At 45.6% G+C, this 16,327-nt stretch overlaps 1 protein-coding gene across 2 annotated transcripts in view; it reads left to right on the forward strand.

Moving 5' to 3' along the window:
* The first annotated feature begins 268 nt into the window (after positions 1 to 268).
* Positions 269 to 16,327, forward strand: part of nelfcd (negative elongation factor complex member C/D) — a 54,384-nt gene continuing 38,325 nt past the window's right edge. For both annotated transcript variants that reach the window (XM_055652017.1, XM_055652018.1), the window contains exons 1-3: positions 269 to 484; positions 9,044 to 9,159; positions 14,592 to 14,701. In XM_055652017.1, the coding sequence (XP_055507992.1) occupies positions 284 to 484; positions 9,044 to 9,159; positions 14,592 to 14,701 (427 nt within the window). In that variant the 5' untranslated portion in view covers positions 269 to 283. The remainder of the gene's footprint in view (positions 485 to 9,043; positions 9,160 to 14,591; positions 14,702 to 16,327) is intronic.

Below are 16,327 nucleotides of genomic sequence, written 5' to 3' on the forward strand. Positions count from 1 at the left end.
GCTTCGTTGTCACCTTCTCCTAACTAACAATGATCTATTCTACATTTTCCACCCCCTTTAATGTCTCGTTCTCTCAGCTGTCTCCCTCTCCCCATACTCTGTTGGAAGGGTCTCGACCGGAAACGTCCCCCTTTCCTTCTCTCCAGAGATGCTGCCTGACCAGCTGAGTTACTCCGGCATTTTGTGTGTATCTTCTGTGTAAACCAGCGTCTGCAGTTCCTTCTAACAAAGTTGGCTGGTTCTTGATGCTGCAGTGGCCGCTCTTCCTACTCCGGTGCCATAGATGGCGCTGCGCCGGGAGGTCAGCCTCTCCTGCCGCAGGCCCGGTTTCCCTCCGCGGCGTCTGTTTACTCCGGGACCCATGGGCGAGAGCAGTGGACGGAGTGGCGGTAGCGCCGGCGCTGGCGGCGGCCTCCGGGCCAAGGGGATAAGCGATGAGTACTTCGGGAGCGCGGCGGACTGGGAAGAACAGGATGGCTCCATGGTGAGAAGCCTTCTTCATCTGGTTGAAAATGAGAGGCGAATACAGAAGGGGCGCGGGCCTGTGGGCGGCTAGCGGAGCGGGGAGGCAGTGGGGGCGGGGCGGGGCTAAGGGGGCGGGGCCGAACTGGGGGCGTGTGGTGCAGTGGGGGCGGGGCGGGGCTAAGGGGGGGGGGCCGAGCTGGGGGCGTGGGTGCAGTGGGGGCGGGGCGGGGCTAAGAAGGGGCGGGGCCGAGCGGGGGCGAGGGTGCAGTGGGGGGCATGGGGCGGGGCTAAGAAGGGGCGGGGGCCGAGCTGGGGGCGCGGGGTGCAGTGGGGGCGGGGCGGGGCTAAGAAGGGGTGGGGCCGAGCTGGGGGCGTGGGTGCAGTGCTGACACTTGGGGCGCGGGGCGGGGCTATAGAAGGGAATTGGGGCCGAGCTGGGGGCGTGGGTGCAGTGGGGGCGGGGCGGGTTCTAAGAAAGGGGCAAATGGGGGAAGAGCTGGGGGCGTGGGTGCAGTGGGGGGCGGGGCGGGGCAGCTTTGAAGGGGCGGGGCTGCGCTGGGGGCGTGGATGCAGTGGGGGCGGGGCCAAACATGCTGGAGCAACAGCGGGTGGGGTTTGAGAGGCGGGGTCAATAAGATGGGGGCGGGACAGCGGGCATGGAGGGCGGTGGGGGCGGGGCTAAACAGGGGCGGGGCGAGGATACAGTGGGGGGGGGGGTCGGGCTGGGGGCGGGGCCAAGAAGACAAAGGTGGGTGTTACATTCTATTTCAAGCCCTGCGCCGTTCATTTGCTGACACTTGGTAGTGAGGTTAAACTAAAGTTATATAACCAGGAATTGGAAAGAGTAAAATACTATACATTTTTAGGTTTATGGTTTGATGAGAGGATTACATGGATGGTTCATATTCAGAAAGCAGTGCACAAATGTAAGAAGATACTTAATGTAATGAGATGTTTAGTTGGATGTGATAGGGGGGCAGATAGAACAGCTTTGAAGGCTATATACACTGGGTTAATTAGATCTGTGTTAGATTATGGTTGTGTGGTGTATGGGTCCGCATTAATGATTGAAATGAAATGATTCAATTTATTGTCATTGTCAGTGTACAGTACAGAGACAACGAAATGCATTTTTAGCATCTCCCTTGAAAGGGAGACACAGGGCGTCGCGGTGTGCCCGCGCCTGCCGCCGTAACATTCCATTACAGGCAAAGGTGGGTGAAGTGTCTTGCCCAAGGACACAACGACAGTATGCACTCCAAGCGGGATTTGAACCGGCTACCTTCCGGTTGCCAGCCGAACTCTTAGCCCATTGTGCTATCTGTCGTCCTTCTCTTAAGTACTTCTCTTAAGAAAATAGACAACATTCAATATCAGGCATTGAGAATATGTACAGGTGCAATAAAAACAACTCCCAACAGCAGCATTACAGGTTGAAATTATGGAGATGCCTGTAGAGATGAGAAGGATACAGCTTTCATTGAATTACTGGATTAACCTACAGGGCCACAGTCAAGAACACCCAGCACAAGTTACTGTCAAACCATTGCTGGGAAAAGGAGAGAAGGGAAACAAAAAGTTTTGGATGGACAGTGACCCAGAGAGCATTACAAATCAGCATAGCACAATTAAATGTGGTTCCAACGGTTCCATTACCTTCAATTCCACCTTGGATACTTCCAGATGCAACAGTAGACTTTACAATATTAGAACAGAAAAACAAGGATAAACAACGTATGTATAATTCATTCATCATACAGGAATATATTGACAGATACTACAGCTTTGTCCAAATTTATACAGATGCATCAAAAGATTCAGTAGATAAAGTAGGAGTAGCATTTATTGTACCAGAATTTCACATCAAAGTAGGGAAGAGGATCAATAATGAAGTCTCAGTATACACAGGTGAAATGGTTGCAATATTGTTAGCGGTACAGTGGGTCGAGGATACCAGGCCTTTAAGGACAGTTATTTGTTCAGATTCAAGTTTTGCAATAAAGAGTTTACAGCACAGCCATTCAGACAGTAGACCAGACATTTTGATTGAAATACAACAAACATTATTCAGAATTCAAATGATGGGGCTTACAGTCATATTTTTATGGGTACCAGCCCACATTGGCATTAGAGGAAACAAAATGACAGATAAGGTAGCAAAAGAGGTAACAAAAAGAAGTAAGATTGATTTAAGTATTAACATAGGTAAAACTGAAATCAAAGACATTATTAAGCAAAGACTGAAGGAAAGATGGCAAAAGCAATGGGAGGAAGAGCGGAAAGGACGGTGGTTCTACAGAGTCCAGAGGAAAGTGGGAGAAATGAGATGTGCAGGAAAAAACAGAAAAGAGGAGACAGTAATTTCAAGAATCAGATTTGGACACACTGGTATGAACAGTACACTTTTTATAATAGGCAAGCATAATACAGGCAGATGTGAATACTGTGGGCAAGAAGAGACAATAGAGCATGTCATTATACATTGTGAGAGGTAGAGGAAGAAAGAAGACAAATGAGTGAACGATTCAGAAAAGAAAAAGTCCAATTTGATTTAATAGATATTTTACAAATGAATTCATATAAGTGCTATCAAATCCTAATGCTTTTTCTCAGGATAACCAATTTGTTTGGAAAGATATAGGTTATTAGTATATAAGTTATAATGTTATTTGATCCACACTCCATACCAGTTGGTGGCGGTAATGCACTAAAAAAGTTGTTTGCCAACCGCCAAAAAAAAATTACATAGAAGAAGTAGAATTTGCTGACACCAGGCCGCCCCAACCAAACAGCTGTGCAGGAAGAAGCTGCAAATGCTGGTTTAAACCAAAGATATACACAAAATGCTGGAGTAACTCAGAGGGACAGACAGCATCTCTGGAGAGAAGGAATGGGTGACATTTTGGGACCCTTCTTCACACAACAACGGACAACAGCTAACAATGGGTTTTTTCATTGTTTAAGAAGGAACCTGCAAATGGTGGATAATCGAAGGTAGACAAAAGTGCGTGAGAAACTCAGCGGGTGCGGCAGCATCTATGGGGCGAAGGAAATGGGCAACGTTTCGGGTCAAAACCCTTCTTCAGACCCTTCTTCGGCCCGATATTTTGCCTATTTCCTTCGCTCCATAGATACTGTCGCTCCTGCTGAATTTCTCCAGCACTTTGTCTGCCTTTATCATTGTTACATGTTTACATTTTTGCATATCTTTCATTCAGTTATTCTATATCTCGCTACATCATTGTCTATATCTCTTGTTTCCCTTTCCCGTGACTTTCAGTCTGAAGAAGGGTCTCGACAGGAAATGTCGCCCATTCCTTCTCTTGAGAAATGGCACCTGACCTGCTGAGTTACTCGAGCTTTTTGTGTCTATTTTCGGTTTAAACCAGCATCTGCAGTTCCTTCCTACAGTCAGCGAGTCACGTGGCCAGTATGTCACCCATTGATGTCAGAAGGTCATAAGTGATAGGAGCAAAATTAGACCATTCAGCTCATCAAGTCTACTCTGCCATTCATTCATGGCTGATCTATCTCTCCCTCTTAACCCCATTCTCTGTCTCTGCCCCCAGCACATCCCCCACCAGGAAGTCCTTAAAGCCCTCTGTTTCTACCTCGACTGCAGAACCAGCCACGTTCCCTCTACTAACACACTCCTTCGCCTAATGGAGCTGGTCCTCACCCTTAACAACTTCTTCTTCGACTCTTTCTACTTTCTCAATCAAAGGTGTAGCCATGTGGACTCGCAGGGGCCACAGCTATGCCTGCCTCTTTGTAGGGTACTTTGAACAATCCTTGTCCTGGCCCTATCTCCGAACTCTACCTCCGTTACATTAACGATTGTATCGGTGCTACCTCCTGCACCCATGCAGAACTCATGGACTTTATTAACTTCACCACCCATTTCCATCCTGCACTAAAATTCACTTGGACCATCTCCGACACCTCCCTCCCCTTTCTTGATCTCACCGCCTCCATCACCAAAGATAAGACTATTGACTGACATCTATTACAAGCCCACTGACTCCCACAACTATCTCCACGACACTTGTTCCAACCCAGCATCCTGCAAAGACTCTATCCCCTACTCCCAATACCCCTGCTCCCAAGATGAGGTTTTCCATCCCAGGACATTCGAGATGTTCTCATTCTTTAGGTAATGAAGGTTCCCCTCTTCCATCATAGATGAGGCCCTCACACGTGTCTCCTCAGTACCTAGAAGCTCCGCGCTTGCTCCCCCTAGTCCTTACCTTTCACCCCATTTCCGCCACCTCCAACAGGATCCCACCATGAGTCACATCTTCCCAGCTCCACGGTCTTCCGCAGAGACCGTTCCCTTCACAACTCCCTGGTTAACTCATCCCTTCCCACCCAAACCACCCCCTCCCCAGATACCTTCCTCTGCAACCACAGGAAATACAACACCTGTTCCTCCACTTCCTCCTCTAAAAACAGAGGAGAAATACTAATTGGGGATTTTACTTATCTCCTGTAGCTCCACACAGAGATGACCACTTTGGATCTGAGGTGCCCTGTTCTCTCTCCACTCACCCTCTTTCTCTTAATGTATTTATAAATCATTTTGCATTAATATTTCCCTTAATATTCCCTTAATATTCCCTTAATATTATCTGTCAGAGCTATCTTCTGTCCCCTTTTTGGCCTTCTAATTTCCTTCTTAAGTACTGTATGTCCCTCAGTTCCTGAAACTCCTTCAGGGATACACTTGATCCTAGTTGCCTATTCCTGCCCGATGCCTCCTTTTTCCTGGCCAGAGCCTCGATTTCTTTAATCATCCAAGCTTCCATACACCCACCTTCCATTAACTGTAACAGGAACATGTATGACCTGAACTCTCGTCATCACACGTTTAAAAGCATCCCACTTACCGGGCATTCTTTTGCTCACTGACAACCTACCCCATTCATCTTGAGCAAGTTCCTGTCTAATACGATCAAAATTGGCCTTGCCGCAATTCAGAATTTTAATGAGGAAATAACTCAAGATGCTGGTTTAAATCGAAGGTAGACACAAAATGCTGGAGTAACTCAGCGCAACAGGCAGCAGCTCTGGAGAGAAGGAATGGGTGACGTTTCCGCTGAACCAGCCAATTTCCATCTACTAATACTCTCCTCCGCCTAGCAGAGTGGGTCCCTACTCTTAATAACTTCTCCTTCGACTCTTCCCACTTCCTCCAAATCTAATCCTCCAGACGTGGCACTCGCATGGGCCCCAGCTATGCCTGCCTCTTTGTAGGGTACGTCGAACAATCCCTGTTCCAGGCGTACACTGGTCCTATCCCCAAACTCTACCTCCGCTACATTGGTGACTGCAACGGTGCTACCTCCTGCACCCATGCAGAACTCACTGACTTCATCAACATCACAACTAATTTCCATCCTGCAAATCCATCACTTGGACCATCTCCGACATTTCCCTACCTTTTCTAGATCTCACCGTTTCCATCACAGTAGACAGACTACCGACTGACATCTATTAGTTTTGGTCTCCAAATCTGAGGAAGGACATTATTGCCATAGAGGGAGTGCAGAGAAGGTTCACCAGACTGATTCCTGGGATGTCAGGACTGTCTTATGAAGAAAGACTGGATATACTTGGTTTATACTCTCTAGAATTTAGGAGATTGAGAGGGGATCTTATAGAAACATACAAAATTCTTAAGGGGTTGGACAGGCTAGATGCAGGAAGATTGTTCCCGATGTTGGGGAAGTCCAGGACAAGGGGTCACAGCTTAAGGATAAGGGGGAAATCCTTTAAAACCGAGATGAGGAGAACTTTTTTCACACAGAGAGTGGTGAATCTCTGGAACTCTCTGCCACAGAGGGTAGTTGAGGCCAGTTCATTGGCTATATTTAAGAGGGAGTTAGATGTGGCCCTTGTGGCCAAGGGGATCAGAGGGTATGGAGAGAAGGCAGGTACGGGATACTGAGTTGGATGATCAGCCATGATCATATTAAATGGCGGTGCAGGCTCGAAGGGCCGAATGGCCTACTCCTGCCCCTAATTTCTATGTTTCTATTACAAACCCACTGACTCCCATAGCTATCTAGACTACACTTCTTCCCACCCTGCTTCCTGTAAAGACTCTATCCCCTTGTCCCAATTCCTCCGTCTATGCTGCAACTGCGCCCAGGATGAGGTTTTCCGTACTAGATCATCGGATATGTCCTCATTCTTTATTAAACGGGGTTGCCCTCTTCCATTATAGATGAGGCTCTCACAAGGGTCTCCCCTATATCCCGCAGCTCTGTTCTTGCTCCCCCTCCCCCCCATTCATAACAAGGATAGTCCCCCTTGTCCTCACCTTCCACCCCATCAGCCGTCACATACAGCATATAAACCTCCAACATTTTCGTTACCTCCAACGGGATCCCACTACTGGCCACATCTTCTCATCTCCACCCCTTTCTGTTTTTCGCAGAGACCGTTCCCTCCGCAACTCCCTGGGCAACTCGTTCCTTCTCACCCAAACCACCCCCTCCCCAGGTACTTTCCCGTGCAACTGCAGGAGATGCAACACCTGTCTCTTTACCTCCCCTCTCGACTCAGTCCAAGGACCCCAACCATTCTTTTCAAATGAGGCAGAGATTCACTGGCACCTCCTCCAACTTCATCCACTGTATCTGCTATTCCAGGTGTCAACTCCTGTATATCGGTGAGACCAATCGCAGGCTTGGCGATCGTTTGGCTGAACACCTCCGCTCAGTCTGCCTTAACCTGCCCGATCTCCCAGTTGCCCAGCATTTTAACTCCCCTCCAATTCCCCATCTGACTTTCTGTCCTGGGCCTGCTTCGTTGTCATAGTGATGCCCAGAGCAAATTGAAGGACAGAATCTCATATTTCGCCTGGGTAGCTTACACTCCAGTGGTATGAACATTGACTTCTCTAACTTCAAGTAGCCCTTGCTTTCCCACTCTCTCCATCCCCTCCCCCTTCCCAGTTCTCCAACCAGTCTTACTGTCTCCGACTACATTTTATCTCTGTACCGCCCACTTCCCTGACATCAGTCTGAAGAAGGGTCTCGACCCGAAACGTCACCCATTCCTTCTCTCCAGAGATGTTGCCTGTCCCGCTGAGTTACTCCAGCATTTTGTGTCTGCCTCAAAATTTTAACTCGCAGGCCCGTCCTATCTATATCCATAACTATCTTAAAACTAATAGAACGGTGGTCACTGCTCTCAAAAGGCTCTCCCTTGAACACTTCAGTCTTTTGCCCTTACTAATTTCCTAAGAGTAGATCAAGGTTTGCCCTGTCCCGTGTAAGGCTTTGTGCATATTGCTTGCGAAAATGCAACTGAACACATTTCACAAATTCCACCCCGTCTAAGTCTTTTCAACAAAGACTGTCCCGGTCTATATTGGGAAATTAAAAATCTCCTACGATGACAACCTTGTTAGTCTTGTAGCTGCTTGCAATTTCCCAGCAAATTTGCTCTTCTAATTCCTGTTAACTATTTGGGGGCCTGTAATACACTCCCAACAATAGACAATAGGTGCAGGAGTAGGCCATTCGGCCCAAGCCAGCACCGTCATTCACTGTGATCATCAAAGATCACAGAAGGCTCTTCCCATCTCCACGGTCTTCCACAGAGACCGTTCCATTCGCAACTCTCTGGTGAACTCTTGCTCTAGTATCTTGGGTGATCATGGCTGATCATCCACATTCAGTACCCCTTTCCTGCCTTCTCACCATATCCTGACTCCGCTGTCTTTCAGAGCCCTTTCTAACTCTCTCTTGAAAGCAGTTAATTGGCCTCCATTGCCATCTGAGGCAGAGAATTCCACAGATTCACAACTATGGATGAAAAAGTTTTTCCTCATTCTGTTCTAAATGGTCTACCCCTTATTCTTAAACTGTGGCCCCTGGTTATTGACTTCGCCAATATCGGGAACATGCTTCCTGCCTCTAGCGTTTCCAATCCCTTAATAATCTTTTATGCTTCAATAAGATGCCATCTCATCCTTCTAAATTCCAGAGTATACAAGCCCAGCTGCTCCAATTTATCAACATATAACAGTCCCACCATCCCGGGAATTAACCTCGTGAACCTACGCTGCACTCCCTCAATAGCAAGAATGTCCTTCCTCAAATTTGGAGACCAAAACTGCACACAATACTCCAGGTGTGGTCTCACTAGGGCCCTGCACAACTGCAGAAGGACCTCTTTGCTCCTATACTCAACAAGATGATCATCCCCTTTGTATTTCTCAGCTCCACTCATACAGCCTCACTGAACAAACCATCAGTATGTCATCTCAGATCACCGCCGTGACATTCCCCTTAATCAAATAAAGCAACATCCCCTTCTCTTTTACCCCAACCCCAACCTCTCTGGTAGCAGCTGTACCCTGGAACATTAAGCTGCCAATCCAGTTGTATAGTCAGTAATTTACATTATTGAACTTACTCTTGAGGATGAACCTTACCTTTGGTCCTTGAAGCTTTCAGTTTGAAATTTGGCAACATATTTAGGAGAGGGGTAGGGAAAACTAGGAACAGAAAGAGATTGAGGGATATTTTGCATTACAGGCCTGATTAATTTTTAATATGCCACTCAGCACGATGAAGACGATGGGGACGGTGAAGATGATGCGGAGGTGCAGCAGGAATGCCTGCAGAAGTTCTCCAGTCGAGATTACATAATGGAGCCACCTATTTTCAACACATTGAAAAGGTAACCGACCTATGCAATTATAGACAAGTAAGAAACACAACTCTAATAGGTAAAAGCAACGAATAGTTCCGGTGATTTAAAAGGATTGTGGGGGAGAGAAAACTGGTGGGTTTAAAAGGAGCACAGGAGATTTACTATGAATTTAAAAGGAATACGGTAGGCAGACCTGGCGAGTGTAAATGAGGTGTGAGAGGCACAATCTTGGTGAGCACAACAAGCATGGGATGCATAGTTACATTAAATAATCAAGTATGGGATAAATTAGTTTAAACAAAAACTGGAGATCTTAGAAATTTTGTTCGAGGTAGTTAAAAACATTGTAATCTACTAGTGGCAGTACTTTAAGAATATTCCTAATCTCAGGGCTGCCAACATTGGGAGAGAGTTGGGAATGAGAAATTGCGCGAGAGACCAAGCCCGAGGGAGCATAGCGACCTGGGGGGAGGGGGGGGGGGGGGGGGGGGTTGGGGAGGGTGTGGGTGTGGGTGGAGGGTGTCTGGGTGTCACCCTCCCTTTGGTACAGTACGTTTGCATTTTTCAGCTTGAAATTGTGCAATATGGTGCATACTGTAGTGAGTCTTTTAACTAACACTTGAATGCAATATATATGCTTTAAATTGGATTGGAGCGTTTTTGAAAGGGGGGAGGCTGTGCGATCACTGATCACTGGCCTTGGGGGTACCCAGTGAGGGAGTGGAGCAACTGAGTGGGGAGAGGGTGTGGAAGAAGGGTGTCCCCGCTCCCAAGGTAGGAACTTTTTTAAATTTGACGTATTAAAATCATGTTTTAGTGTACTGTAGAAGTATGATTTCAATGTTTTTTGGATGAAGTATTTTTAAGAGGTAACTTTTTAATGGGTAACTTTATCCACACAAAGGGTGATGGGTGTATGGAACAAGCTGCCAGAGGAGGTAGTTGAGGCAGGGACCATCCCAACATTTAAGAAAAAGTTAGACTGATACATGGATAGGACAGATTTGGAGGTATGGACCAAAAGCAGGTAGCGTAGCTGGGACATGTTGGCGGGGTGTGGGCAAGTTGCGCCGAAGGGCCTGTTTTCACACTGTATCACTCTATGACTACATTATACCTCCACCATGCATGAATGCTTCAAAATCAAGTGATCGAGTTTTATTGCCATATACTCAAGCATAGAAACATAGAAAATAGGTGCAGGAATAGGCCATCGGCCCTTAGAGCCAGCACTGCCATTCAATATGATCATGGCTATTCATCTAAAATCAGTACCTCTTTCCTGTTTTTTCCCCATATCCCTTGATGTCGTTAGCCCCAAGAACTAAATGTAACTCTCTCTTGAAAACATCCAGTGAATTGGCCTGCACTGCATTCTGTGGCAGAGAATTCCACAGATTCACAACTCCCTGCGTGAAGAAAGTTTGTTCTCATCTCAGTCCTAACTTTATTCTTAAACTGTGACCCATGGTTCTGAACGCCCCCAACATCGGGAACATTTTTCCTGCAGTTACAGTAAGTGAAAATCTAGCAGGCAAGCAGGATGCTTTCACCAACCACCCCCATTTGAAGTCCACTATCTTCCACCGCTTACTTCCAGCAGGTTGTCCTCCAGGATGCACCGATTCGCAGCCTGATCCTGGGCGAATTCGGCACAGAGACCCTCTCTCCCCCCTCTCTTCCGCTCTCTCTCCTCTCAACCCCCCTCTCCCCCCTCTCTCTCCCCCTCTATCTCTCCTCTCTCCCCTCTCTCTCCCCTGTCTCCCCCTCTCACTATCTCCCCTTCCCTCTCTTCTCTCTTCCCCTCTCTCTCTCTCTCCCCCCTCTCCCCACTCATCCTCTCTCCCCTCTCTTTCCCCTAACTCTCTCTCTCCCCTCTCTTTCCCCTCTCTCTCTCTCTCTTTCTCCCTCTCTCTCCTCTCTCTCTCTCTCCCCCTCGCTCTCTTCTCTATCTCCCCCTCTTCTCTCTCTCTCCCCCCTCTCTCTCTCTCCCCCCTCTCTCTCTCCCCCCCCCTCTCTCTCTCTCTTTCTCCCTCTCCTCTCTATCTCTCTCCCCCTCTCTCTCCCTCTCTCTCCTCTCTCTAACCCCTCTCTCTCTCTCTCTCTCTCTCTCTCCTCTCTCTCCCTCCCCTCCCCTCTCTCTCTCCTCTCTCTCTCTCTCTCTCTCTCTCCCTCCCTCTCTCCCTCTCTCTCTCTCTCTCCCTCTGTCGCTCTCTCTCTCCCTCTCTCTTTCTCCTCTGTCTCCCTCTCTCTCCCTTCTCTCTCTCTCTCTCTCTCTCTCTCTCTCTCTCTCTATCTCTCTCACTCTCTCTCTCTCTCTTCTACCACCCCTCTCTCTCTCCCCCTCTCTCTCTCCCATTCTCTCCTACCCTCTCACCACAGAGCGTGAGAAATTTCTGATTAGCGTGAGGGCGTGAGAGATTGCTTGAGGGCGTGATTCTCACGCTCAAAGCGTGAGAGTTGGCAGCCCTGTAATCTAATACATAGAGCCAGGATACATCTTGTATACTGAACAACCACAGGTTCAGAAGTGTCAGCAGTAGGAACCCATCAGACATAGCACTTAGGGAACAGCTGATCTGACTATTGTCCATCCATGATGCTGAATGTTTCATAAATAGCACATCTCAGTTGGGACAAGTGCAGTTAGAGAAGGAATGAATAATTGCTAGACAGATGAAAAGGAGCAGGCATAGACCATTCATAAGTTCATAAGTCATCGTCTCTCTCCAAAACTGTAGGTTGAATGGCTTTTACCATAGTGAGCTTGACTGCAAACTGCTCGAAGAAGCCATCTCGCAGAGCATTCTACAAATTCCTTCTCTTGATCCAGTAACAACCAAATTTTCCCAGTCTACATGCATGTTGCAATCCCCCCTCACCACTGTAACATTGCCCGTCTTACACCCTGTTTGTATCTCCTGATGTAATGTGTATGCTACATCCGGGCTACTGTTCGGAGGTCTGTATGTAATTCCCATCATGTCTTTTTACCCTTGCAGTTTCTTAGCTCTATCTACGAGGATTCTACATCTTCTGATCCCATGTCCTGTCTTGCTAAGGACTGAATTTTGTTCCTTCCCAGCAGAACTACCCCATCCCCTTTACCTACCTGTCTGTCGTTTCAATACGATGCATCCCTCCATTCATCCCTCATGCTTGTTTTGTCTTTTAACAAGGTTGTGGCCAATGTGATCTTACCTCGACGCTGCATTCTGGACAACCCACAGTGTCCTTTTCCTCTTTTACTATCAAGAATCTATATACCCTGCATTAAAAGTACACAATTCTGCTTCCAGCATCTTTTGGGAAAGAGGGTTCCAATAATTAATAATCTTCTGTGAGGAAAAAAACATTGTCTCACCTCTGTCTTAAATGGGCAACTTATTTTTAAACTGTGATCTCTAATTCTAGATTCTTCCTCTGGTTGAACCATCCTATGCACATCCAATGTCAAAACCGTGTGGGAACCTTTATCTTTCAATCTAGTCTCCTCGCACGCTTCCAAAACCCAGCAAATTTAAACCCTACTTTTGTAACCTTTCCTCGCTAAGAAATCATTAATTTCAGTTATCAATCTAATAAGTCCGGATGGCATGAACGTTGAATTCTCCCAGTTTTGCTAGCCCTTGCTGTCTCCTCCCCTTCCTTAACCCTCGAGCTGTCTCCTCCCATGCCCCCGCCCTCGGGCTCCTCCTCCTCCTCCCTTTTTCCTTCCTTCCTTCTCCCCCCCACCCCCCATCAGTCTGAAGAAGGGTTTCGGCCCGAAACATCGCCTATTTCCTTCGCTCCATAGATGCTGCTGCACCCGCTGAGTTTCTCCAGCATTTTTGTGTACCATCAATCTAATAAACCTTTGAACTGCTTCCATTGCATTAACTACCTTCCTTACAACAAGACAAATATTGTGCCCAGGTCTCCCGGATAAGGCATTACCAATATTCCTGTAATTGAAGCATAAGCTCCTACTTTTGTATTCAATTTCCCAAGCAGTTAATGATGAAATTCTGTTGTTTTTCCTGTATACTTCTTGTGCCTGCATGCAAACCTTTCATGACTCGAGCACCAGAAATTCAATTTAGTTTTGGATAACATCTTAGACTATTTTTCAGTGAGGGCACCAGAACAGAATAACTGTCATAGCTTCTGCCAACCATTCTTGGACACTATTTGAAACTGCAACTTAATGCAAACTCCTCATTTGACATTTTTTATCCCCCCAAAAGTTAACTTGCTTCTTTTATCCTCTTTTCAGACTGCTTGCTGGCTCGTGCTGTCTCCCTTAATGCATATCAAAAGCTGGTTCGCTGAAAATCGTGTGAATTTGTATTCATGACCACAGTGTGGCACCAAACCTTCTGCCATTTTATCTAACATCAGAATACCAATTCTATTATTCAACAAAATCCATAATGGATTTGTCAATGAGTAAAAAAACAAAACAAAATTAACAACATATACATTCCAGATTGATTTATAACCCTCATTGAATAATCACCCTCATTGAATAAAATTATTGATTGGTGACCAAATACGTTTGCAGAGGTATTGGTTAGGTGTAAATTATGAGGTGGTCAAAGTTTTTAAATCTCTTCCAGTTGAGTTATTCCTGATATGCAGATGTCAATCAGTTGACCCTGTGAAAAATATTGTGCCCACCTTTTCTATAAAACTGTCTTTGATATGTAACACATCTTCTGGATTGATTTTCAAGCAGCTTTTTAACAAAAGTCACAAAGTGCAGGCAAGTCACGTTACGTCACTCACATTCAGAGTTATCTTCTACTTTAATATACACATGCTAATCCCTAGAGCTGATGTAAAACTGTACAAGAGTCGTGGGGGCATGGTGGCGTAGCGGTAGAGTTGCTGCCAGAGGCCCGGCTTTGATCCTGACTACAGGTGCTGGCTGTATGGAGTTTGTACGCTTGGGCTTTCTCCGGGTGCTCCAGTTTCCTCCCACACTCCAAAGAGGTACACGTTTGCAGCTTAATTTGGCATCGTAAAAAATTGTAAATTGCCCTTAGTGTGTAGGATATCCTTGTGTACGGGAATTGCCGGTCGGCGCAGACTCGGTGGGCCGAAGGGCCTGATTCGGCAATGTATCTCTAAACTAATATGATATTGATTAGCATGAATGGATTGGCATGATTGTTGTGATTTAGTAAGGTAAAGTGGGATATGATAGTGGCTGAGATCAGGCCAAATAGGACTTTGGGCTAATAATGGCCGAGCATGACGTCTCGTAAGGCGAGACCTTATGATGCATGGGACTAATTTGAGCCTGGAGCATAATACTGACAAAACAGAGGCAAATAGATGTGAGATTAATGATTCTAATCTGTGTAGTATATATTACTGATTTAGCCTGAATTAAGTGGAATATGATGTTGACTAATTTCTGGTCTTGGATGATGAGCTAGTGACTTACCCAGACTGTGTCTGCTTTGCTTTCTTAGATATTTCCAGGCCGGGGGCTCTCCAGAGCATGTGATCCAAATGCTGTCTGAGAATTACACGGCAGTAGCACAGACTGTAAATCTGCTGGCAGAGTGGCTTATCCAGACAGGTAATCCTCAATGAGCACTGGCTAAACTGGAACAACCAAAGTTTTCAAAATGAACTTCCATTTTTTTACTACAACTCACTAATCCTCTGGTTACCAAATTCTACCTCCCGGGTCACTCTTTTGAGATGATGTTTTGTTTGTGTTTTGGCTTGTGCCTCATTGCCCTCAGCAATTAGAGTGTGTTTCATGTACAACCCTCCTCTCCCTCAATCAACCTTTAAGGATGAGTGAAAAGGCATGTCACCCTCTTCCAGTGTGATTTTGTTTTCTCTCTGGTCTAGGTATGTCCCCAGTAATGCACTAACTGTGTAATGCCTCCGTATCAGATCCTCAGTCTTGAATGTTAAATTCCAGATAAAATTGTTTTAGTGACATTGTTTATTTGATATCATTCCCCCTGCTAGACCTGTTCAAATTATGGTAGAAGTAACAATGCAATATGGAATTTTATTAAAAAAGGCTACCACTGAAGCAGAAAATAATAGTTTTCTCTTTCAAAGAATGGTGAATCCATTATTGGTTTATTCTAATTTCTGTTACTTTTTATGTTGCAATGTGATCCTTTGATTTAAATGTGTTATAGAATCCTATAGTCCCAGTGTGTTGTTTGTAGAATTCTTGCTTCTAGACAAGGATGTAGCGTCAAAATATGTTTTATCTGCTTTTTTGCTATTCTATCTCTAATTTCATGGATCCCCATGCTTTTATTATAATTCTCTCAATTTGTATTTCATCTTCAATGAAGTAATTCCCACTCTGTTCCTGTCCCGCTTCAGAAATGTTCCAGTTAGTTTAATTTAGATTATTGTCACGTGTCACTTTGGCCACATTTCCAAATGTCATATCATTTGCAAACTCTGAAGTTATCTTTGCTGTGCCTCTATACCTAAAGGTTATTAAATTAGATCAATAATGACTGATGTACTTTTGTTGACCCCTGAGAGACATCATTCTAAATAACTGTTTATTATTTTTCATACCTTTTCTTCTCTTAATCAATTTTGAATCCATTCTGCTACTTGACCTTGACTCCCCACGGTTATAGTTTTGGTATTATTTAGCATGTACCTGAAATTCCTGTTTCAAAGCGTACCGGTCTACATAATAGACTGTTTGGGTTATTCTGTCCACGTGAGAAGTGCCTGTGAATTTGCCTCATGAGATCATGTCTGTAGAGCCCTTCAGTGTACGATCCTTTCCTTAGGCATCAGTGGGTTGAGTTGGAGATGGCGGTTCTATTGATGCCTCATATCCAAGCAATGATTTTTCATGCAGAAGCCCTAATGGTGAATGCTGGAGACTAAATGTCTAGGAGGAGAGAAAATAGACTAAGGAATCATATTGCATTATCAAATGATCACTATCATGCTTTTTCCCACACGTCATCAAAATTAAAATGTGGGCTCAGAATCCTAACTTTTTATCCTTCTGGAAATTGCAGGATGTAAAGAAACATACTGTACCTTTTCTCTGTGATTTGGTGAAACTATTTGGGTTTTATTGACCCCTTGTTTATCCTAGATTATGAAGTACAACATCTTAGTTTTGATTAAGTAAGGTTGCTTCCACTCCAAATAAATCCTTAGACTTTCATGGGTCAGACTGTATCCTGCAAGTTGTATTTGG

This window comes from Leucoraja erinacea, chromosome 21 (genome assembly GCF_028641065.1).
Source record: "Leucoraja erinacea ecotype New England chromosome 21, Leri_hhj_1, whole genome shotgun sequence".
NCBI lineage: Eukaryota > Metazoa > Chordata > Chondrichthyes > Rajiformes > Rajidae > Leucoraja > Leucoraja erinaceus.